Source organism: Nerophis ophidion, linkage group LG05 (genome assembly GCF_033978795.1).
Source record: "Nerophis ophidion isolate RoL-2023_Sa linkage group LG05, RoL_Noph_v1.0, whole genome shotgun sequence".
NCBI lineage: Eukaryota > Metazoa > Chordata > Actinopteri > Syngnathiformes > Syngnathidae > Nerophis > Nerophis ophidion.
The window spans coordinates 49,709,924-49,735,513 of record NC_084615.1 but is presented as its reverse complement, the minus strand read 5'-3'; the positions used below and the strand labels follow the sequence as shown (position 1 = coordinate 49,735,513).

General features: G+C 42.6%; 1 protein-coding gene across 1 annotated transcript in view; it reads right to left on the bottom strand.

Moving 5' to 3' along the window:
* Positions 1 to 25,590, bottom strand: part of syndig1l (synapse differentiation inducing 1-like) — a 121,381-nt gene that overhangs the window by 18,546 nt on the left and 77,245 nt on the right. Inside the window, exon 3 of the mRNA XM_061901287.1 lies at positions 194 to 331. Within this exon, the coding sequence (XP_061757271.1) occupies positions 194 to 331 (138 nt within the window). The remainder of the gene's footprint in view (positions 1 to 193; positions 332 to 25,590) is intronic.

Genomic DNA, 25,590 nt, shown 5'->3' with positions numbered 1-25,590 from the left:
TGTGTGTGTGTGTTTATTTGTATCATGCATGTTGTGGGGACAGGCTTTTACTTTTTCGATTCAAGACTGACTCCAGGGGATGTCATGTGGTTATAATTACAGGGAGTGTAGTATCTTCAGGAAGCGATAATAATGTAGTTATCACAATGACGTGTGTGTGCGTGTGTGCGCGTGTATGTGTGTGTGCTCTCACCCCTTGCGAGAAGTAAAACGCTGCAATTCCCAGAGGCCAGAAGCAGCAAAGCATGGAGAAGATGGCCAAGCCCAGGTGGTCCCTTGGAGGCACCACAATAAAGTTGTCCTCACTCTCGCTGTCACTGGAACAGTCCGTCTACACGTCAAACACATAAAGACATTTTGTAACACGTCACACAAGTTTGAAGTCATGATTAGTTGTTTGCCAAATCACAAAACCTACATCTGTCTGATGCAACACCCTGTTTTATTTTGATAGGCACCTCCTACTTTCCTGTTACTCAAAGCACACCTGTGCAGATATGTTACAGCAGTGGTTCTCAACCTTTTTTCAGTGATGTACCCCCTGTGAACATTTTTTTAATTCAAGTACCCCCTAATCAGAGCAAAACATTTTTGGTTGAAAAAAAGAGATAAAGAAGTAAAATACCGCACTATGTCATCAGTTTCTGATTCATTAAATTGTATAACAGTGCAAAATATTGCTCATTTGTAGTGGTCTTTCTTGAACTATTCGGAAAAAAAAAGATATAAAAATAACTAAATCTTGTTGAAAAACCAACTAGTGATTCATTTATAAATAAAGATTTCTACACATAGAAGTAATCATCAACTTAAAGTGCCCTCTATGGAGATTGTAATAGAGATCCATCTGGATTCATGAACTTAATTTTAAACATTTATTCACAAAAAAATAAATCTATAACATCAATATTTATGGAACATGTCCACAAAATTTCCAGCTGTCAACACTGAATATTACATTCACATTTTGTTGAAGTATTATTAAAAAATATATATTTATCAAGGATTTTTGAATTGTTGCTATTTTTAGAATATTGAAAAAAAATCTCACGTACCCCTTGGCATACCTTCAAGTACCCCCAGGGGTACGCGTACCCCCATTTGAGAACCACTGCGTTACAGTACACCTCCAAGCTAATTTACTGAACAATATGAGTGGTACTTTGCCTGTTATCTTCACTTGTACTAAAAAATATCATGTCTTTCTAGCTGTCGTGTAAATTAATTTGTTGCAAACAAACAACATGAAAAGAGCCTGACTTCTAACTGTATTATATTGTGCATTGTATTAGCCTCACAATGGCAATACTATTTCAATAATGTTTGAATGTTAACGTTTTAGTTGCATTAGACAAATAATGACTCAGGAAGACACTTGTGCATGCATTTTGTTATGTGGTTCAGTTTTCTTGCTAGCATGTTTACTTGTCTGACTTTTAACTGCGTTAGCCATGTTTTGCCTGAGGATTCAATGAGTTGATCTATTTTAAAATGTTAGATTTTTGCTTAAATGCATATAAAGTTCAGTGTTGTTTGGACCAACTCGCTTACACTTGCCAATAGGTGTGGGCTATACTACAAATTTTGGTATCGGTCCGATACCAAGTAATTAAAGGTCCAGGATCGTGAATTTGATACCAATACTGGATGCTGTGCAGCTGTCTTGGTTGACATCGGGGCGGTACCTCTGGATTGGCAGAACGGGCTGGTGGTTCCTCTCTTTAAGAAGGGGAACCGGAGGGTGTGTTCCAACTACCTTGGGATCACACTTCTCAGCCTTCCCGGTCAAGTCTGTTCAGGTGTATTGGAGAGGAGGGTACGCCGGATAAGCGAACTTCGGATTCAAGAAGAACAGTGTGGTTCTCGTCCTGGTCGCTGAACTGTGGACCAGCTCTATACTCTCGGCAGGGTCCTTGTGGGTGCATGGGAGTTTGCCCAACCAGTCTACATGTGCTTTGTGGACTTGGAGAAAGCATTCGACCGTGTCCCTCGGGAAGTCCTGTGGGGAGTGCTCAAAGAGTGTGGGGTATCGCATTGTCTGATTGTAGCAATCCACTCCCTGTATGATCAGTGTCAGAGCTTTGGCCGCATTGCCGCCGGCAGTACGTCAGAGCCGTTTCCAGTGAGGGTTGGACTCCGCCAAGGCTGCCCTTTGTCACTGATTCTGTTCATAATTTTTATAAAGAGAATTTCCATGAGCAGTCAGGGCATTGAGGGGATCCGGTTTGGTGGCTGCAGGATTAGGTACTTTTTGCAGATGACGTGGTCCTGATGGCTTCATCTGGCCAGGATCTTCAGCTTTCATTGGAGCAGTTTGCAGCCGAGTGTGAAGCGACTGGGATGAGAACCAGCACCTCCAAGTCCGAGTCCATAGTTCTCACCCAGAAAGGGGTGGAATGTCATCTCCGGGTTGGGGAAGAGATCTTGCCTTATGTGAAGGAGATCAAGTACCTAGGAGTCTTGTTCACGAGTGGGGGAAAGTGGATCGTGAGATCAAGGCGGATTGGTACAGTGTCTACACTAATATGGACGCTGTATCGTTCCGTTGTGGTAAAGAAGGAGCTGAGCTGGAAGGCAAAGTTCTCAATTTACAGGTCGATCTATATGCCTATCCTCACCTATGGTCATGAGCTTTGGGTTATGACTGAAATGACTAGATCACGGGTACAACTGGCCGAAATGAGTTTCCTCCGCTGAGTGGCGGGGCTCTCCCTTAGAAATAGGGTGAGAAGCTCTGCCAAAGTAAAGCCACTGCTACTCCACATCGAGAGGAACCAGATTAGGGGGTTTGGCCTTATGGTCCGGATGCCACCTGAATGCCTCCCTAGGGAGGTGTTTAGGGCAAGTCGGATCGGTAGAAGGCCTCGGGAAGACCCAGGACACGTTGGGAAGACTATATACCCACGCTGGCCTGGGAACGCATTGGGATCCCACGGGAGGAGCTGGACGAAGTGGCTGGGGAGAGTGAAGTCTGGGCTTCTCTGCTAGATGCACTATTGTACTTGGTATCATTACAGTGGATGTCAGGTGTAGATCAACCCATGGTATTTTTTTACATTCAGGGCGCTACCTTGTTGTTAGCAGATAGCTATCGTATCCTCCTACAGTCTGTAATGAAATATGTTTAGCTATTCCTCGTCCTGCAGGGATGATACTTGAAATAAATATTCTTTATTTGTCACCATGGAGGCCGTTAGCTATCGTATCCTCCTACAGTGTGTAGTGAAACATATTTAACTATTCCTCGTCCTGCAGGGACGATACTTGTAAGAAACGTACTTTATTTGTTGCCATGGAGGCGAGGATTAGTGATTTGGAAGTAGCTAAAACACTGCTGACTATGAATAGACGTTCGCCACTAGCTCGCTAGCCAATCTTAACGATTCTCTTCCCGAGGGTGTTTCAGTGTTATAACTTCACCTATATCTTTAGTTTTTAGGCCAAAATGCGTTCATTCTCCTTTTTCTGTCTACAATCCATGTCTGCTTGTATGTACACCGTGATTGTGCCCTGCCGAACATGCTCCTCTGCTTTTAAATCCAGCAATGTCACAACGTGACGACGTGCTGTCATGCCCGGGAACCAATTCTTCTCTAGTATCGTTTTTGATTCATTATTACCACAATACTATACCAGTACCGGTATACCGTACAACCCTAATATAAATACTGATCTTCTTTAACAGCTACACAAAAGGGTTATTATATTCTGCCAAATTCATACTTCAGATTTAAAGGATGCTGGAAATGTTAATGTACAGTAAGTGTATATTTTTGCGTTCCAGTAAAACAATTAAGATTTATTTCAACTGACTGAATATATGGTAATAGTTTAATAAATGTTTGCATCTCCGACCACCAATTACCCTTTGAAAAACAACATTAAGTAATGTTGGAAAAACTTTCCACTTCTAGAAATTGCTACCTGGATATTGTTGAGGTTTTTGAAAGACCTCTGTCACTGACGTCTGTCTGTGTGCAAGGGATCTGGTTTGGATTTGGGGAGCTCCCTCCTACTCCTCCTCCCTCCGTTTGCTTTGCAGCTCAGCGTTTACGTCTGGGTGCACCGCTCTTAAGTGCTTGCACAGGTTTGCAGTGTTACCACAGGATCGTATAGCTTTACTGCATATGTCACAGCTAGCGGTTTTCTCTGTCTGACATTAAAATAGCTCGACACAGCGCTCATCTTCCTCTCCGCCATCTCACCGGTCCGTCTCTGCTCTGACTGGCAAGCAGCGGGGGGGATGGGGAGAGGAGGGAAGGGGTCCAGTGCATCTGAGTGAGCTGACTGAAAGGAGCGCTGCGCATGAGGACCTCGAGAAACGCTGTGCTCAAACAAACTGTGAAGAAATCTGCTTGACTTATAGAATTTTAATGCTTTGTGATGTCCCGTGGAAACCCTGAGCTTGAAGCAGTAACGTGCGGTCAGGGGAGGTAGTGCCTCACCTGTGATCATGCAAATAAATAAATTATATATTGATTAGATAATTTTAATTGTTATTTTTTAATTTTCATTTAGCTTCACCAATTTTAATTATTTTTTTCTTCAAAATCGCTGAATTATTGCAATCCCTCGTAAACTTCTGTGTCTGCCATGCGGCTAGAGCACGTTCTTGTCTGGTGTGTTGCTGAGTGTTCAAAACGGCAGAGAAAAAAGTCTGAGGTGAGGCGGGAAACAGTTCTCGTGTCTCACAATAGGGGTGCTCATGATCAGAGACATAGGGTGGCGTAAGCGAGTCAAGTGCTGCAGCGAGTAACATGTTTTGTGTCTTGGTTTGCCATCAAAACGGCAGAAAAAAAGTCTGAGGTGAGGCAAACAGTTCTCGTGCCTCACAATGGGGGGGGGGGGGGGGGGTTGGGCACTTATGATCCCAGACATATGGTGGCCTCAGCGGGTAGGTGCCGCAGCGACTTATGTTTCCGTCTCGTGCACCCAGGACATGGATGACTACATTTCCGCACTCAAACAGTTTTCTAAAGTGGACTTTCAAGCGAAGCAGGAGATAATTACTAAAGGAAGACCAACGCCGGAGCTGAATGGTTTGTTTCAATCAGCAGGACGGAAAGTTACTCGCTCTTTCCAAACGGAGTGGTATACGTGAAAAGACTGGCTTTGTGGATGTTCTGCAAGAAACCACCTTTTCTGCTTTCCTTGCCTTCTTTTTTCAACCTGTGGAACTGTGTGGACTCAAATGGGATTTTGAGACCTAAAGAATTTGCAAAGAAGCCTCACCAAACATGAGCGGTTGGCCGCTCATATTAGAACCTTTATTTAACCAGATAAGAAACCCATTGAGATCAAGATCTCTTTCACAAGGGTGACCTGGCCTAGAGGTCAACCGCACATGTCACAGAGCAGTTTCAAAAAAGTAATACATTTAGAAATACATTTTAAAATACATAAAAGAGAACTGTAACACAATAAAGATTTACACCTTTTAAAAACACAGGCACTGAGCAAAAGTCTCTTGCTCTCTGTCCCTCAGGACAGAACGGAAGGCTCCAAATGGAATTAGTTCAGTGAGTTTCAGTTTCGTCTGCAATGCATTCCATGCCATGGGGGCAGCAATGCCAAAAGCTCTTTTGCCAAATTAAGTCCGTACATGGGGAACAGTTAAAACATACAAATTGTTAGAACGTAACGCATAAGAGCTGTTTTTTTTTTGTAACAAAGTACACAAGTATGGAGGTATTACACCTAAAAGAGCTTTATAAATGATGGCCAGCCAATGTGTGTATCTGCGTGCACTCAATGAAGATAAGTCTGACTTCATATACAGTTGACAGTGGTGGGTGAGACTACGACAGCCAGTAACAAATCTTAGTGCTGAGTGAAAAACAGTGTCCAAGGACTGGAGGCATTTAGATGAAGCACTAAAATAAAGCACATCTATATGCAGTTTAATGTTGTTTCGTTACACTAAGCTAAGAGAAGTGGACGAACTATTTTAAACGTATTTACAGAGAAATATCAAGCTGTATTCAGAGCGACGACCTCAGCTGCTTTCTACTCTGAGATTTGGTTGGATAAATGTGAAAAAAAAGTGGCAGCACTCGATTGGAAGGAAGGAAATAACATCAAATATTAACTATTTACTTTACTACATGTTGTAAAACTAGTCAGTGACACTCCATTAGTGTAGTTATTAGCCTCAACCCGAGGTAACAGCATGCTAATGCTAACAGCTAACGCTAAAGCCAATGTGTTTGTGTTGTCAGCATGAGAAAAACACTGACGTTTATTCTCTACATATCGTCGTATAAAGCTGAAACTGACCAAAAGGAATTGCCTGACCCTCATGAATTCATCATTTACTGAGAGGACAACTTATCTGACTGTTGGACAATGCGGAAAAAAGCCTGTTTTGGTGAAAAAGGGCCTAATATAGTTTAAAAGATTTGGACAATAGTTTTTGAAAATGTCAGAAATAAAACAAGGACATTTTGGGGATTATCCGAATCATTTGTACTACATTATCTTACGTTTACTATACAAGCTTCAACTTCTGTGTGTGTATGTTAGCAGACTGGCAGAGACAAAGACTGACGAGAGTGTTAACTCTGTTTCTTTCATTCTACTATACTGTACATACTGTAGCACAAAAAATCATGACCGGATTTTCATCAGATGTTCAGAAAATGTCAGAAATTAGATAAGCAACACATAATTCCATTTCTGGGCTTATCTACAAATATAACTCTCTGGATTTATGATTTTTTTTTATTGGGAGCAAGGACCTGGTGTAGGTCTGTGCTCTTCAAGTCTTTTTTTCATTTGAATGACATTATATCATATCATACATTTGTATACAGCTTTAAGCAAAGGTGGTTGGTTAAAAACATGAGCAGACTGCCAACGTCTTTTGCGGAGGCAGCTAGCGAAAGTGGTCTAGCAAACATTTGATAGAGATTCGCTTGAATGTTGCAGCACTTGTATGACAACTGGAACACTTAGGGCCTGATTTACTAAGTTCCAAATTGCTTGGATTTAAAAGGACGTCACGTCCAGCTCATTGAGTATGCGAGGTAGTCAAGCCAATGTCTTTTCTCAGTGGGTACGAGGCGCCATTTAGCCTTTCGCAAAGAAAAACGCCCTGTGCTTGTGGTGTTTTCGGCTGTACGAACCTTGTAAATTGCGAAAAGTATAAACGTTTCTTCAGAGTTCCTCGAGAGGTTATCAAGAATGGCGGGTGTGCAGCAGAACACTCCACATTGTTGAATTCATTTTATTCAGCCCCATAAGTCATCCAGCATCAATATAATTATACAATGAAATTGCTGAATAGGCAATATCTCTAATATTTTTTATTTATGACCGTTCAAAATGTTGACACACACACACGTTGGACGGAGGATTCTCTATCCATCGATTCTGCACTGATTCTGCGGCCTTGTGTGCAACAGTCAGTTGGCACGTCCTTCTGACACGTGCTAAATAAAACCCCAACTAGTGCTCGCAAAATGCTGATGAGTGTTGATAAATAATATTGCGAGTGCTATATAATTGTATTTTTATTTTCTCCTCCCAGTATTGTGGCCGTTTTGATGATCAGCATATATGTTGCATATTAATGAAGAAAGTGGCGCAAAATGTATTGCACGCCTTATTCTGCTCACTTAACAGACGCAATCCACTTTGCACACATCTATTAGATCAGCTTTGTGTGTGCTATCAAGTTTGCACATGTTTTAGTACACGCAAAACTTAGGTAAATCAGGACATACAGTGGAACGAAAAAGTATTTAGTCAGCCACCGATTGTGCAAGTTCTCCCACTTAAAATGATGACAGAGGTCTGTAATTTTCATCATAGGTACACTTCAACTGTGAGAGACAGAATGTGAAAATAAAATCCAGGAATTCACATTGTAGGAATTTTAAAGATTTTATTTGTAAATTATGGTGGAAAACAAGTATTTAGTCAACAATTCAAAGCTCTCACTGATGGAAGGAGGTTTTGGCTCAAAATCTCACGATACACGGCCCCATTTATTCTTTCCTTAAAGGGGAACATTATCACCAGACCTATGCAAGCGTCAATATATACATTGATGGTGCAGAAAAAAGACCATATATTTTTTTAACCGATTTCCGAACTCTAAATGGGTGAATTTTGGCGAATTAAACGCCTTTCTGTTCATCGCTCTGGAGGTGATGACGTCAGAATGTGACGTCGCCGAGGTAATACAGCCACCATTTTCATTTTCAACACATTGTAAACATTGGGTCTCAGCTCTGGTATTTTCCGTTTTTTCGACTATTTTTTTGAACCTTGGAGACATCATGCCTCGTCGGTGTGTTGTCGGAGGGTGTAACAACACTAACAGGGAGGGATTCAAGTTGCACCACTGGCCCGAAGATGCGAGAGTGTCTGCCGCCAGACCCCCATTGAATGTGCCAGAGTGTCTCCACATTTTACCGGCGATGACAGACATGACTCAGAGATATATGGAAAACCTGCAGATGCATTTGCAACTATAAAGTCAACAAAATCACAAAGGTGAGTTTTGTTGATGTTGACTTAAGCACATCAGACATATTTGGCCACGGCGTGAATGCCAGCTAATCGATGCTAACATGCTACGCTAATCAACGCTAACATGCTATTTATCGGCGGTGCTAAAGCAGACATGGCACAGAAATGTATGGATAACCTGCAGATGCATTTGCAACTATATTACGTTTCCTTCCACCCACATTTAATGCGAAAAAAACACTTACCAATCGACGGATTTAAGTTGCTCCAGTGTCACAAGATGGGAAAGTTCTGATCATTTAGTCCGCACATTTTACCGGCGATGCTAACGCAGCTATTCGGCCATGCTATGGCTATGAATAGCGTCAATAGCTATTTGCTCAATAGCTTCAGTTTCTTCTTCAATACTTTCATACTCCAACCATCCGTTTCAATACATGCGTAATCTGTTGAATCGCTTAAGCCGCTGAAATCCGAGTCTGAATCCGAGCTAATGTCGCTATATCTTGCGGTGGTATTCGCCATTGTTTGTTTACATTTCCAGCACTGTATGACGTCACAGGGAAATGAATAGTCGCATCGCAAATAGCGAAAATCAAGCACTTTAAAGCTTTTTTAAGGGATATTCAGAGACCGGTAAAATTTTGAAAAAAATTTCAAAAAATACAACAAGCCACTGGCAACTCTTTTTTATTGTTTTCAACCCTTTTGAAATTGTGAAAATGTTCCCCTTTAACACAGATCTATCGTCCTGTCCTCTTAGCAGAAAAACAGCCCCAAAGCATGATGTTTCCACCCCCATGCTTCACAGTAGTTATGGTGTTCTTGGGATGCAACTCAGTATTCTTCTTCCTCCAAACACGACAAGTTGAGTTTATACCAAAAAGTTCTATTTTGGTTTCATCTGACCACATAACATTCTCCCAATCCTCTGCTGTATCATCCATGTATCCATTTTGGTATGAACTCAACTGTTTGGAGGAAGAAGAATACTGAGTTGCAGTTTGTACACGGCTTACTTACCCGTGTAATTCTGGAATCTCTGGCACTTAGCTTTGTATGGACTCATTGATCGTTTATAAACTGAGTTCAGAGTTGAAGTGACACCAGACAGACCAAGCCCTACACCGGAAGTGGCGTCAGAAAGAACACGCCACAGACAGCTTCATAATAAAGCGGTTTCGTAACTCGAAGCTAAACACTGGAAAGATGAAGGCGAGTAATACAGACATGCCCGTGTTTCTCGTTCTTCTACATGTACAGACACTTGTGGAAATCACACATGAATACCTTAAGAGAAAGCGATTGCAGCTATTTGGGATAAACACATCTCAGATGGCAAGAGAACTTTCCAATTTCTGCCTGGGTCAGCTGTGTTTCTTCTTAGCAAAAATTGTTGTCCTTTTGCAGGGGTCTTAAACGGTGGCATTGTTGTGTGTGGACAAGGATAAGGTTAGGTGTGTTTTACCCTGGATAACCTTATCTGGCTTTGTGTAAACGGGACCTAAGGTTTTGAAGCAACTACCGATCATTTTCAACCAATTGTTACAAATCAGTGCTGGCTTCAAGGTGACAAACACTTTTTTAGTGGCTATTACGTAAAATGTATTTCATTAAACTACCTTGTTTTATTAATGCAACTCAGTTTTTTGGCTGTCAGGGGGTCAATTCCTTGTTTAGGCTTTTGTTACACATTCCTTTGGCTGTCAGGGGGTCAATTCCTTGTTTAGGCTTTTGTTAGACATTCCTTTGTGCAGATTTCCAAAAAGTGCGCTCATCAGATACCATGTTTTTGTGAGGCATTGATTACTAGCAAGGCTTGATTCTTTTTTCCATGCGTGGATTTGATTGAGGTCTTGTCAAAAGAAAGTAAGGCAACACAGAGAGGAGGTTTTTAGGTTGAGTGGGTCTGGAAAGAATATGTATTCAGTGAGAAAAAGACAATGGGAAAAGGCGGACCGGCTTGCATTCATGGGCTTTTTGTCACGGTCCATTAGTTTTTCATTAGTTTTTTTTGATAAAAATGCCATCCACAAATCACAAAAAAACGAGTCACACTTGAAAGTGTGCTTCATTTCAGATCTCAAATGTGTCTGCATAGTTTTCAGGCACTCTTCACACGTTAAAATATGCATTTAAACCGACTAAAAACATTTCCCAACAAGAGAACCAAAGCCATTGAACAAAGACATGTTGTGTAATGAAAAGACATCTGAGATTAAGGCCACATTTTGTGTGTGAGCCATTAATCTGCATCCTGTTTGAAGGATCATCCAGCACATGCTAGAACATAAGTAATGAATGATACAAATATCAAAGGGTGTCAATATATTTTTCTAGCAAAAGAAAAAAGATATTTGCAGCCATCCTTAAGATGTATTTTATTAACACGCAGCAATATGAATTGATGTAATCCTTAGTTTTGTGGTGTGGGTTTATTACTCTTAAATCCAGCTATGCAATTTGTGGTGTTTAAATAGTAGTTTAATCTCCTCCTACCAATGAGGGACGGTCACATTCTTGTATTTACCTTCACAGATGATGAATATTGGGCTCTTACATCAACAAAAAACAAAACAAAAGAGAAAAAAAGTCTGGGATTACATGTGTTTACATTTAAAAAGTGTGATATAATCCTACCCCGAACCACAGGTTTTTAGTCAAGCTTCAAATGAACGAAACAAACAAAAACATTATGGGCAATGATACACAGCGTACAGACAATCATGGAGTTTATTTGAAGAATTATGACATCATTCCATGGAAAAAAGGTGCCAATAGAAAAAAATGCTACAATGAGGTGATTTTACCCATACTGTGCCTTTAGTCTGTTAGGGTGAGTACATCCACCGCTCCATTTCTTCTATGTGTGCTATGCCAGCCTGTCATGAACTTCCCCCGAGTTCAATGGAAACAAACATGGTGTCAACCGTGTGGTACTTCTTTAGTGTTTCAGGGGAAGACAATGGCCGGTCGATAGGCCTTGTTTTTTTTTTTTAAGTGATATTGGCCAGCTAGCACTTAGTCTGATCTCCTCCCTCGTCTTTGCGCTGACATATGCCTTGACCTGATCACTGATCTTATAGCAACCTTTCAGGTAAGCAATCCGTGGTTAAGATGAATGCGCATGTGTGGTTCAGATACATTGAATTATCTGCATTTATACATGATACTTATTTATGATGCTTTTTTTGTGATTGATGGATATGAAATTGTGTTGGTAAATTGCACAGTACAGTACATCCATCCATCCATTTTCTACCGCTTATTCCCTTTCGGGGTCGCGGGGGACGCTGGTGCCTATCTCAGCTACAATCGGGCGGAAAGCAGGGTACACCCTGCACAAGTCGCCACCTCATCGCAGGGCCAACACAGATAGACAGACAACATTCACACTCACATTCACACACTAGGGCCAATTTAGTGTTGCCAATCAACCTATCCCTAGGTGCATGTCTTTGGAAGTGGGAGGAAGCCACGCATTCATGGGGAGAACATGCAAACTCCACACAGAAAGATCCCGAGCCTGGATTTGAACCCAGGACTGCAGGAACTTCGGAATTGTGAGGCAGACGCACTAACCCCTCTGCCACCACATATTCCGTGAAATTGACCACCAAATGGTAACACCCGAATAAGTTTTTGAATTTGTTTAAGTCGGGGTCCACGTTCATAAATTCATGGTAGATGAGTTAACTTATTTTTGACAGCCATATTCAAAATATATTGTTCTTTGTCCAGCAAGGTGTAGTTGAGACTGAATCAACAGCACCTCTGGTGGTTACAGTAGAGTATTGCACTTTATTTTGCCTGAATTGCTTCATTATCCAATGAACCAACACGCAATTGACAGAATTGTCTGTTTGTAACCATTTTTTCAAGCATTTAATGACTTGAGAGTCAAGTTACACTTTCCCCAAATAACCACATCCAATCTGCAGCGCCATGTTCTCAAAGAAGCTAATTACCCGGAGAGTCACTTTGTATTCAAAGCTAATTGTCCTTAACAATGTATCCTCCCATCCACACTTTGTGGGAGGGAAATCGTTTAAATCTAATAGCGTGCCCCGCTTCCTTGATTGATGTTGGGATTAGCGAGGTGGGTGGTCAAGATTTGCCCACCTGCCCGCTTAATGGCCGTGCCAACAGTGTGTTAATGAACTCCAAAAATAGATCTGGCGAAGAAAAGTGTTTCAAAAAAGGAACAGCAAATGCAAATAGGGAGACTCGGCTAATGTTTCAATGATTTAATAATAAGCTTGTATGTTCGGATCATGGCTGCAAATAAAACAAAGGGACGGGTACCTCTCAGATTCATAGTGCTATCCCCCACCTCTTTTTCCTACATTAGATGACACAGATTCCACCCACTGTGCTCCCCTTTTAAATTAAACACCTATACATTATTATTTATACATCGTATTTTCCAGGCTAAAGTACGCAGGATATAAGCCGCACCAACTAGATTTGAAAAGAAAAAACATGTTTCCATATATTAGCCGCAGTAGACTAAAACTGTCATGACATGGTTTGCGCAGTTTATTTAGGGGTTCGTTCTCCCAAAATGCAGACGGACCATTCCTGACAAAAGGGTGCAGGTAAGAACATGATTTAATCCTCAAAAGTCAAAGTAGTACAACAAAACGGAACACAAAGCGAAGGCACAACGTGCTGATCGCATTTGGAGCTAAAGCCAATACTTAGCATAGACTATGGCATGGAAGACTCACGAAACTGTGGCATGAAAAAAACAAGATGTGGCCTGTATATTACTTAAGTAAAGCACTGTACATGTCTTAAGTAAACAATGAATTATATAACTGGGTTAGATCAGAAGAAACTAAATTCAGCTCCAGGAATGGAGAGTAATGAAGACTGAACACAGGTTTTAAGTTTAAATGGTACCAAATTATATTAAAGAATTATAGGAAAAATAAACAACAACAAAAATACATGTAAATTCGAATGGCCATTCACATTTTCAACATAAATTACAGAACGTTCAATATTTACAATGTGATACAGTACTTGATTCAGTCTTTCTTTTTACCACGAATGGTATAGGCGCAACACGACAGTTCATTAAACGACCTCGCAAAGTCCACGTTGTGGTGGCAGTGTCCAGAGGGGTTTTAGTGAAGGTAACGGGTAAATGTGAAAGTTCAGGGAGGACAGAAATGAACTTGTTGCGTCATGAAAAACCAAAGGGAAAAAACAGAGCGGCTGCTGAGGAGCCTCCTACCCGCCCGGCTCGGTTGGGTGGATTCAGTTCGGTTGGTTCGGTTCCAGGCATAAAGCTTCAGACTCTAGTTCAGGCTCTAGCTCGCCATCCAACATGGCCAATTCCGCAGATAAATCACACTTAAACACTCTCGCACGACGACCCACGGCTTCAGTAGTTTGCTCCTGCAGCAACGTCCCTCTCGCTCCTCCTGGAAGCAGCCCACTACTGGATTTTATGCTTCCCGCAACAGGTCACGTGACCGCGTGACGCAATGACGCACGCGGTCATGTGACCGCGTGACGTAATGACGCACGCAAAGACACAAAAATAAATAGGATATTTAAGTAAAATGATATTTAAATAGAAAGATATTTAATTAGAAATAATATTCAATGGGGTTTTGAGAGGATATTTAAATACAATTATTTAAATAGGAAGATTTAATTACAAAGAATATTCAATGGGGTTTTAAAAGGATATTTAAATGAGGATATTTAATGGGGTTTTGTCACCCAGGTTACATCCTCCCCCCTTTAGATCATGCAACTGCGGATGCATGCTAACCGTAGAATAATATCTGATTTTAAAAGGTGGTTTGCTGCATAGGTAGTGAACGCTTCACCATAGGCATCGACTAAACCCTGAAATAGCGTCTGAACAACAGAAATGAGAGGATTACCTAATGCCGCATATTGAAGGCGATTTGGAGGTTTACGCTGACGACTAGGACGGCTGATCACAGGCGTGGTTTTAACGACAAGATCAGGCGAGTTCGCAGCTTCAGGTGGTGATTCTGCTGGACTGAGCAATGGCTCGGTTTGGCAGGGTGATGCCTCTGCTTAATCAAGGCGCTCTGGTTCATCCACAGGTGGGTCTTCATCAAATAGACTGGTTAGTGGTGTTTCTACAGGCTCAGGTGGATTTTCACCAGGCTCTGGTTCCTCTTCTTCCACAAGTAAAGAAACTTCAGTCTTGGCAGAGGACTCTCCATCGGCAGGTAAGTGCACAGTTTCTGAAACAGGATCGACAGGAATGACTGAAGGCACAGGTGAGGAATACACAGCCCTGGGCAGCGGCTGAGAGCATTGTTCAGCGGAGGGTTCGACAGCGTCCGAACTCTGAAACTGAAAAGTGGTTGGCGGAATCAGAATCAGAACTTGAGGTAGATTCCATTCCTCCAGGTCTTCAGATTGATCAATATTTACTGGCTTCTGACTCCGGGTTACAGGGCGACGTGGTGGTGTAACTGGTAATAGGTGTGGACCACCACTGGCTGGCAGAAAGGAGCATGGGAGGAGTAGATCTCTGTGGAGCGTACGATTGGGTCCATCTGCCCCGTTTTCAGGCCGAACTGTGTATACTGGCAGGTCCCCGGCACGCTTCACAACAATGTAAACATCATGCTCCCATTTGTCTTCAAGTTTTTGCTTTCCACGCAGCCTGACATTTCGCACAAGAACTCTATCTCCTTCCTCCACTCAACGGAGTGACTCGCTGATCAAAACAAGTTTTATTCCTTCCGCAAGATTTAACAGCATTCTTCGAAGCAATTTTAAAACTTTCTTCAAGTCTGGACCGCAGGTTCTCGACATATTGGGAATGAGAGGTGGCTTGTCTTTCCCGCACAGGTAAGCCAAAGGCCAGATCAACCGGCAGTCGCGGTGAACGGCCAAACATCAGTTCATATGGCGTAAAACCGGTGATATCGTTTCTCGTGCAGTTGTAAGCGCGCACTAACGGTTTAACGTGTTCCTTCCATTTCGCTTTTCTCTTGTTCTCAAGGGTCCCAAGCATGCTGAGTAGGGTCCGGTTGAACCTCTCGACTGGGTTTCCCCGAGGATGGTAAGGAGTTGTTCTGGTCTTTACAATCCCGGCGAGTTGGCACAGTTCTTTAATTAATTTAGACTCGAAGTCGGGTCCTTGATCTGTGTGGAGACGTTCAGGTATTCCATAGCAAACAATGAAGTTCTCCCATAAACACTTTGCCACTGTACTTGCCTTTTGGTTTGAGGTGGGTATGGCTATTGCAAACTTTGTGAAATGGTCGGTGAAAACCAGAATGTCTTTAATATTGCTTTGATCAGGTTCTAGTGACAAGTAGTCCATGCAGAGCAACTCCAACGGATGACTCGTTTTTATGTTAACGAGTGGTGCAGATCTTTCAGGAAGTGCCTTGCGTCTTACACAACGATTGCAGGTCTTGATCTTGTTCTCTATGTCAGTTGCCATACGAGGCCAGAAAAAACGGGTGCGTACGAGGTCCAAAGTCCGCTCGATGCCCAGATGAGCCATGTCATCATGCAAACTGGTCAGTACTCTGGACTTCAACTCCTCTGGTAACACCAGCTGAAAAGAGACTTGTTCTCGGTCATACCTCCTCCGGTACAAGATGCCCTCTTGTATTTCGAGACGATTCAGCTCCCTTAGCAACAGCGCAAGGTCCGGGAGTCCCCTCTTTGCTGTTGGGAGAACCTTTTCCCCAGTGTCCATCTGGTGAATGACCTCTCTGATAACTGGATCAGCCCGTTGCTGTTCCTTGAGGTCCAGATGTGACAGAGCGGGAACAACTGGTAGGCCATGATGGTCTTCACTGGCATAGCAGTCAGGGACTGCATTGGCTGACAGACTCAGAGACTTGACCAGGGTAATTTGACTTCCTGCGGAACTTCTAGACTGACTGGTGACAAGACAGCGGTGGCAGATAAATGATAAATGATAAATGGGTTGTACTTGTATAGCGCTTTTCTACCTTCAAGGTACTCAAAGCGCTTTGACACTACTTCCACATTTACCCATTCACACACACATTCACACACTGATGGAGGGAGCTGCCATGCAAGGCGCCAACCAGCACCCATCAGGAGCAAGGGTGAAGTGTCTTGCTCAGGACACAACGGACGTGACGAGGTTGGTACTAGGTGGGATTTGAACCAGGGATGCTCGGGTTGCGCACGGCCACTCTCCCACTGCGCCACGCCGTCCCGATGGCAGATACAATGTCTGGGTCAAGTTCTTCCACTTCACTATGTTCCACAACATGTTTTTCCTTGAATTTGTTGATCAGGTCCCAGTCCTTGTGTACTGACAGGTCAGCAGGCTGTTTGTGAGAGCGGCGTGATAGAGCGTCTGCGTCGAGGTTCTGCTTCCCGGTTCGATACTGCAGCTTGAAAGTGTAGGTGGACAGGACAACAAGCCATCTATGACTGGCAGCATCCAACTTTGCCGATGTTAACAGATAAGTGAGTGGGTTATTGTCAGTCACTACCACAAATTTGGCTCCGTACAAGTAGTCATGAAACTTTTCACACACACTCCACTTCAGCGCAAGAAATTCTAACTTGTGTGCCGGATACCTCGATTCGCTCGCTGACAGGCCCCGGCTGGCGTAAGAAATTACTTTCAGCTGGCCTTCTTGGTCTTGGTAAAGAGCCGCTCCAAGCCTTGTGGTGCTGGCGTCAGTATGCAAGATGTATGGGCTTTTTGGGTCGGCAAAGCCAAGGACTGGGGAACTGGTCAACTTGTCAATGAGTGTTTCAAAAGCTTGCTGGCAGGTAGGCGTCCATCGCTCTCCGAAGGGTTGTTTTGTGTCTTGATACTTTGCTGGACTTGATCTTTTTCGGGACTTGGAGGTAGGTGTATAGCCCCGCGTCAAATCATTGAGTGGTTTGGCGATGACGGAATACCCTTTTATGAACCTCCGGTAATATCCAGAAAATCCCAGGAATGACTTAAGCTCCTTCAAAGTTCTTGGAATTGGCCATGTTTTTAAAGCAAGGATTTTGTCCGGATCGGTCTCAACTCCCTTCTCTGAAACTATATGTCCCAAATACTTGACAGACGTCTGGAAAAATTTACATTTCGCAGGAGAGAGCTTCAGACCATATTCCTTTAAACGATGTAATACCCGCAGCAGCCTCCGCTCATGTTCTTCTAGTAAATCTGAAAATATGATCAGATCGTCGAGGAAAACCAGAACTTCCTTTAAATGGAGATCCCCCATGCTTTTCTTCATTAACCGCTGAAATGTGGATGGAGCATTTGTTACCCCTTGGGGCATTTGGTTGAACTCCCAAAATCCGATGGGTGTCACAAAAGCAGTCTTAGCTTTGTCTTCTTCGTTCATTTCGATTTGGTAGTATCCAGATTTAAAATCGAGAACGCTGAACCATTTTGATCCGGTCAAAGCGGAAAGAGACTCCTCCAAATTTGGCAAGGAGTAGGCGTCTTTAACCGTTTGAAGGTTCAGCTTCCTGTAGTCAATGCACAAGCGTATATCACCGTTCTTCTTACGGACCACGACGATTGGTGACGAAAATGGCGACTCTGATTCACGAATGACACCAGCCTCCAGCAGGTCTCTGAGATGTTGTCGGACAGCCTCGATGTCATGAGGGTGAATAGGTCTGGCTCTGTGTTTGAACGGAGTTTCGTCATTCAGCTTTATGTGATGTTTTACTTTGTTTGTGCATCCAAAGTCCAGTTCACTGAGTGCGAAGACATCCGGGATCTGATGGAGTTTCTCTGTGATTCTTGCCTTCCACTCTGATGGAATAGGTGATTCTTCAAAATTGAGATTCAAATTGATGTGAGGAATTTCAGATGATGAAAAGCTTGTTGACACGCTGTGCAAAAAGATCTGTGGTGACACGGCAAGTTCTGCGATGGTGGAGAGAGGTGGAATGGTCACATCCTGGTCCGACTCGTTACTCAGGATGACAGGAATCTTCTTGTGGGATTGGCTTGGGACCAAAATCAAATAATTTTTGACACACAGCCCACCTGGCAGTGGTGAGGTGGGATGCTCCACAAGCGTCCACTGACCGTGAGACAGCATGCTGGTGGAAGTAGAGCCATCGATGACGGTGGTGCGGCCAGCAGGGATGAGGACTGGTGACTTAGTGGCTAACCTCACAACTCCATCACAGCCTTGTTGTTGTTGCTGGTGGCGTATTTGCAGCAGTTGCAGCACTGCTCTGTAGCCATTTGCCGTCGGCTGGAAGTTGGAAAAGTCACTCCCCATATGCTGGTTGTATAACGGCTCCAGTGTATTCATGCCGATTAATACCTGGGACTGATGAGTTTCGACGTCAGGAACAACCAGTGCTAGCATTTAGACGTCAAAATTAGTTCCCAGGAACTCTCTTGGAAAGGTGACCACCATCTCCACATATCCGAGATACGGAACAGCTTGTCCCGCAGCTCCTTCAACTTGCAGCAAGTCACGCAGGGGTTTCACTGGCTGGTCCGCAAAATGCTGGTTGTAGAATGAGACTGGGATCGTGGTTACTTGCGATCCGGTGTCCAACAAGCAGTTGAATTCTTCGCCAGCGATTTCGATGTTTGCTGTACAGCGGGATCCGACCAAGCCTTTAGGTAACCGGGATAAAACAGCAGTGGTGTTTTGCGTCATTTCTTGACATTTGACATGTTTCTTCTTTGGATTGGGACATTGTGGGTCCACAACAGTTCCAGTTTGCCCCACAACTGGAACTGACTCTAGTTTAAAGGTGGTCTTGATGAGGAGTTAAAACTTTGCCAGTCTTGTTGCTTTTCTGCGAACCGTTTCTTCTTGGCAGCGACTAATGCAGAGTTCGGGGGATTATCACAGTTTGTTTTTATGTGACCATCTTCACCACACCGATAGCAGTAACCAGGCTTGGGAACAGAAGACGGGTTCTTTGGTTGCTTGCCCGCCCCTTGGCCCTTACCAGACACATTACCAGGCATGGGTTTGAAAGCAGCAGACTGACTGGATCTTGACTGGGCAGCAGTGAGTGTTGAGAGTTGCTTCTGGATGTCAGCCAGCTGTTTAGCGAGCTGCTGCGTGACGTTGGTGAGAGCAGCAATCTCTCCCCTTCCTGCATTGTCTGTGTTGGCGTACTGCGCATGGTTTGCAGCTCTGGAGCGTGAAGAGCCGAGATGTTGCTGCATGCGGATGGCTTTGGCTGCTTCAGAATCTTCTTCAGTTCGCAGCAAGAGCAGAAATTCAGCAAACGTTGGGGGGTTCTTGTTCCTTGGTTTCAGTTGAAGTTCTGTTATTAGGGAGTTGTCCCAACAACCACGGCAAAATTAAGTCAGAACATGTCTTTCAAAGTCTTTGTTCAGTACACCACCTCGTTTCACAGCCTGCTTCAGTGCTACCTGTAGACGTTGCAGATAATTAGACGGTTTTTCCCCAGCATCCTGGAACGTGTCCATAAACTTGGCGTATAGCTCATCACCATCCTGGACCATCCCGTATGCTGAGTCAAGTGTCTGTAGATACACAGCTGGAGGAGTATCCGGTTTCAGGTGCTTCACCATATCTGCAGCAGGTGGTAGTAAGCTATCAAAGATTTTGCGTGAGCGCTGTAGATCGGACACGGCAGGATCCCTTAGTAGAAGCTCTACCCCGGAACGCCATGTGTCGTAATCGGACTCTGTTGGAGATCTGGGTGATCTTCCTGAGAAGGCCCTGAGACGCTGTGCTGACATGTTCATAGCGCTATCGTCGTTCTTGACAATATGTTCGACCACATAACGAACTTCAGGTGGGTTGAGATTACCGTGCAACATGGCTTGCGAAGGAGGTATTGTGCCGGTTTGGGATGTAGGATCGGGCTGGACTCGTGGCGGCAAATCCACGTGCTGGTTCAATGCGGCAAGATCAGCCGAATGCTTTTTACCATCTTCAGAAAGAGCCTCATCCTCAGTGGCGGTGGTGTGGAGCTTGTTGACCTTCTGACCAAGCAAAGACATCACCCCACTTAGAATGACTGAAAAATCTTGGCCAGTCAGTTTTGCGACTCTTTCGAGCTCAGAGAGGTAATCATTGGTCTTTCGCTTCCCTACTTCGTCTGCGCAAACTGTAGCGAGGTCCAAAATTTCATAAGCCACTTTTTCCGTATCGCACACATACGTATATGGTAGAAGTGGACGTAACGCAACCAGTGAGGTGCCTGAGTTGTACTCTACGACAATTGAACAATGGGAATCAGATTCAGGTTCGTCTATAAATTCTATTTTTGAAATAGACCCGTACTGCTTTAAAAATTCAACTACTTCGTCGTCAGTTTTAGTTTTTGTCGCGTCTTCAATCAAAACTGCATTTGGAATCTTAATGCCATGTTTCTCGAATATTTCCATTTTTCCAAGACAATAATATAAATACCACAACAGAAATTGTTCAGTTATTTTTCTCCACTCCTGGCTAGCTCGCCACAATATGTGGCCTGTATATTACTTAAGTAAAGCACTGTACAAGTATTAAGTAAACAATGAATTATATAACTGGGCTGGATCAGAAGAAACTAAATTCAGCTCTAGGAATGGAGAGTAATGAAGACTGAACACCGGTTTTAAGTTTAAATGGTACCAAATTATATTAAAGAATTATAGGAAAAATAAACAACAACAAAAAGACATGTAAATTCGAATGGCCATTCACATTTTCAACATAAATTACAGAACGTTCAATATTTACAATGTGATACAGTACTTGATTCAGTCCTTGTTTTTACCAAGAATGGTATAGGCGCAACACGACAGTTCATTAAACGACCTCGCAAAGTCCACGTTGTGGTGGCAGTGTCCAGAGGGGTTTTAGTGAAGGTAGCGGGTAAATGTAAAAGTTCAGGGAGGACAGAAATGAACTTGTTGCGTCATGAAAAACCAAAGGGAAAAAACAGAGTTGCTGCTGAGGAGCCTCCTACCCGCCCGGCTCGGTTGGGTGGATTCAGTTCGGTTGGTTCGGTTCCAGGCATAAAGCTTCAGACTCTAGTTCAGGCTCTAGCTCGCCATCCAACATGGCCAATTCCGAAGATAAATCACACTTAAACACTCTCGCACGACGACCCACGGCTTCAGTAGTTGGCTCCTGCAGCAACGTCCCTCTCGCTCCTCCTGGAAGCAGCCCACTACTGGATTTTATGCTTCCCGCAATAGGTCACGTGACCGAGTGACGCAATGACGCACGCAAAGACACGAAAATAAATAGGATATTTAAGTAAAATGATATTTAAATAGAAAGATATTTAATTAGAAATAATATTCAATGGGGTTTTGAGAGGATATTTAAATACAATTATTTAAATAGGAAGATTTAATTACAAAGAATATTCAATGGGGTTTTAAAAGGATATTTAAATGAGGATATTTAATGGGGTTTTGTCACCCAGGTTACAAAGACTTACAAGTAGGTTGCGTGGAGCAAACAATGACTCCAGGATGACTGACTGGCAAAGGCAAGCTTAAATAATGCCAATGATTAGTGGTTGACAACAGCTGAGCGTAGGACCACTAATAAGAGGCAGGCAAACCTAATTAATCCCCATGGTGACCAAGACACACCCAGGAGTGCACACAACAGGAACTAAGGGAGTCCAAAACTACCAAAACATAATCTGGACCACGGATCATGACAACAAGCCACAGAACTACTGTATATTTTGTGAAATTAGTGATTTACACAGAAATATTTATTTACATGCCGAATTGTTTCCAAACGGTGCCTGTAAAATGGCCGATCAAACAAAACAGAAGTCATTGTCATGAACCCACGAGCTGCGGAAGCGAGCTCTCCAATCAGCTGAACGGACTCAATAACTCCAAGGTGACATTTCTGTGAAATTACTGAGGAATTTGGGAACTTTAACAATACCAAAACAACGCTATTGTATGTTAATAATACTAACACAGACACTTATAAATGTGTTAGCATATTAGCTAATGCTAACCATCCTTGCTTGATTACATTGCGATAACACTTAGAAATATGCATGAAAACACTCCTACAGACATCACACATGGGACGTTTTAATAAGTACAAACAGTTTTAGTTATATTGTAAAATTTACAAACATGCTTGGAGTGACAAATGACAAATATGTACAAGTAGAAAGCTATGGATGACTAGAAGAGACAAATGCTAATGCATTCTGATATTTTGAAACATTTCCCAATAGTTCACAACTTAATACTTATGTCCATCGATCCATCCATTTTTTACCGCTTATACCCTTCGGGGTCGCGGGGGCGCTGGAGCCTCTCTCAGCTACAATCGGACGGAAGGCGGGGTACATTCTGGACAAGACGCCACATTATCGCAGTAATACTTATGTACCATCACTTAAAATAAATTCTAGCATCAATGCCAACACACTTACAATACACTATTGTGTACAGTCAGACTTATTTTTCATTGTTGAAACTTGTGTCGTTGTTGTTTACATTAGTACTAGAAAGATGGATGAGGACGCTCATGATTCCATCTATGATATCACAGCAGCCACCACACTCTCTAAAAGGATATACAACATTCCAATGGTCTAGTGACTAGTTTAGTCTAAAAAAAGCCAAATCTTTTACTTTGGATTTAACCAGAATGTCATCAACCTGATGTTTAACGAGCGGGTGGCCGTGCGCTGTCACGGCAGGGATAGAATAATGGCTTCTATGCCAGCAGTGCAGGCTGAACACAGATCCATCACAAGCGGTGTAAATCCTGTCAACAGCAGGCAGCATCCTGACAGGTAACAAAGAGCTAATGGATGCTCCCACAATCCTCCCAGGACACTTTTACACAACAGATTTATTCGTTGCTCAGTGTCCATTCTTTTACATATTCATGCTTTAATTTTTGTTTAATTGCTTGGCAGTTGCACGTGTCGGGTCATTATATCCTCCTCTGCACTAGAACATTTCTTTTGTCACAGTTCAAATTTCAGAAAAAAAAAAATTCTAGTTGTGCAAAACACAAACGCCCACTCCAGCGAATTGATGAACATTTATGCCATTATTCATGCCAACAGTTAGCATGTCAATGATAGCATGCAAATGTTTTATTGTTTTTTTTGCTTAGTTCGCAGGTATGTACCTAAAAGTCTTATTTTTTGGTACTTGACACTATTTGGCTAGCGTGCTAACTGTTAGCATTTCAGTTCAGATTTGGCTTTTCACCATTGACATGCAATACAGTACAACACTCCAGTAATTTGATAATGAGGTCTGAGTATGTGCGTATAAAACAGGTAAAACATCAATACAGTATTTTTCAATTGTTGTTAAAATCCTGTGCTTTTTAAGGTTAACAAGGAACATTTAAAAAATGTATAACAAATTAATCAGATCACAAAATGTTATTTAAAAACAAAAGCCTCAAAGCATTGCAACTTTTGCCACAACTTATGTTAAGTACTGTAATTTCAATTCAGCCATTTTCGACCTCAACAATATCACAAAAATAAGCCAGTGAAATCCTACAGGGACTGTAAAACAAAACACTTTTATCAAGCAATGCAAGAGAAACTTGCTTTGTTACACATTTACGTTTCTCAGCTAGCCATGGAGTCTATTCAGAAAAACAGAATATACACCTGGAAACCAACATCCTCTGTATTGGAAGTTTGTTTTTGTCTACAACAGATTGCTAACGGACAGCACGGTGTCACGGGGGTTAGTGCTGGTTCCTCACAATACGAAAGTCCTGGGTTCTTCCCTGGGCTTGGGGTCTTTTTATGTGGAGTTTGCATGTTCTCCCTTTGACTGTGCGGTTTCCCTCAGAGTACTCCGGCTTCCTCCCACCTCCAAACTCATGGACCTGGGGATAGGTTGATTGACAATCCGAAATTGGCCGTAGTATGCGAATGTGAGTGTGAATATTGTCTATCTGTTTTGGCCCTGCGATGAGGGGACAAGCAGTAGAAAATGGAATAATTGATTGCTCACTGCATACTGTAAAAAAGTTTCACTTTTGCTTTACCTCATGCAGCTATAGTGTGTTTATGCGACATGTGAGTCAAAACAAAAACATGACAATATTATGTGCTTGTAAAATGTATGTTGTAATATTTACCTGTATTATTAAGTATTCATGAATTAACACCAGCATAGAGTAATACAAATAATAAAGTAAATAGAAATGAAAAATATAGTTGATTCGAAAATGTGCTACTTAGGGAGTAACAAATGCAAAACGGCGAAAGTGCAGTAATCTACTGTATTTCTTTTGCCAGAGTGAGAAGAACAACTTTGTTTTGCAAAACATGAACGTCCACTGCAGAGGATGCTAGCTCCCAGGTGGGTATTTCCGTCTACATTTTGTATGGTGGCATTTTGTACACACAAGCTGCATCGTCTAGCACATTGTCTGGACAATTATTTTGACTGGGGGGCCAAATTTTGAGAAAAAAACGTGTCTCGGTGGCGGCATATTTATTTTCAGGAAAACTAATATATAACCTCACAATAAACTCTGATTGAATGCTAAAAATGTTATGACAGACTGTCTTAAAAACAGAATGGAGATGTATTTTCTCTAAGAACGATAAAACACTGAATATTGAGAACATATGAACGTCACACCTGCTCTCATTCGGCATATTTTACAATCAAGCCAAATGCAACAAAAATGCAACAAACACAGGGAAATATGAATGTGAAGGGTAAAAAAAACAAAAACATCTACAATCTGATATATGTGAAATATCACTAAGCTTTAGAACTTTCTTGTAAAAATCTCCTTCCACGTCTGTCCCTGACACACACATTTCAGACTGGCCGCTCTGGAAACACTCTGTGGAAACGCTCCCCACCTACACTGCGTGGTGCCTCGTCTGATCTGCTGTGACGTAGATTACCATAGTAACTAGTAGGGTTGTACGGCATGCGGGTATTAGTATAGTAAAGCGATGCTAATGAATCATATTCGGTACCATACCGCCTCTGAAAAGTACCGGTCCGCCACACCCTAAGATTTTTTGTTGAAATAAAGCCAATAATGCAATTTTTCCTGGTCTCCTTTATTTAAAAAAGTACTGAAAAGTATAAAAATAATATTGGTATCAGGACAACACTACTCACTAAAACAGGGGTCCTCAAAATACGGCCCGTGGGCCGGATGCGGCCTGCCAGCC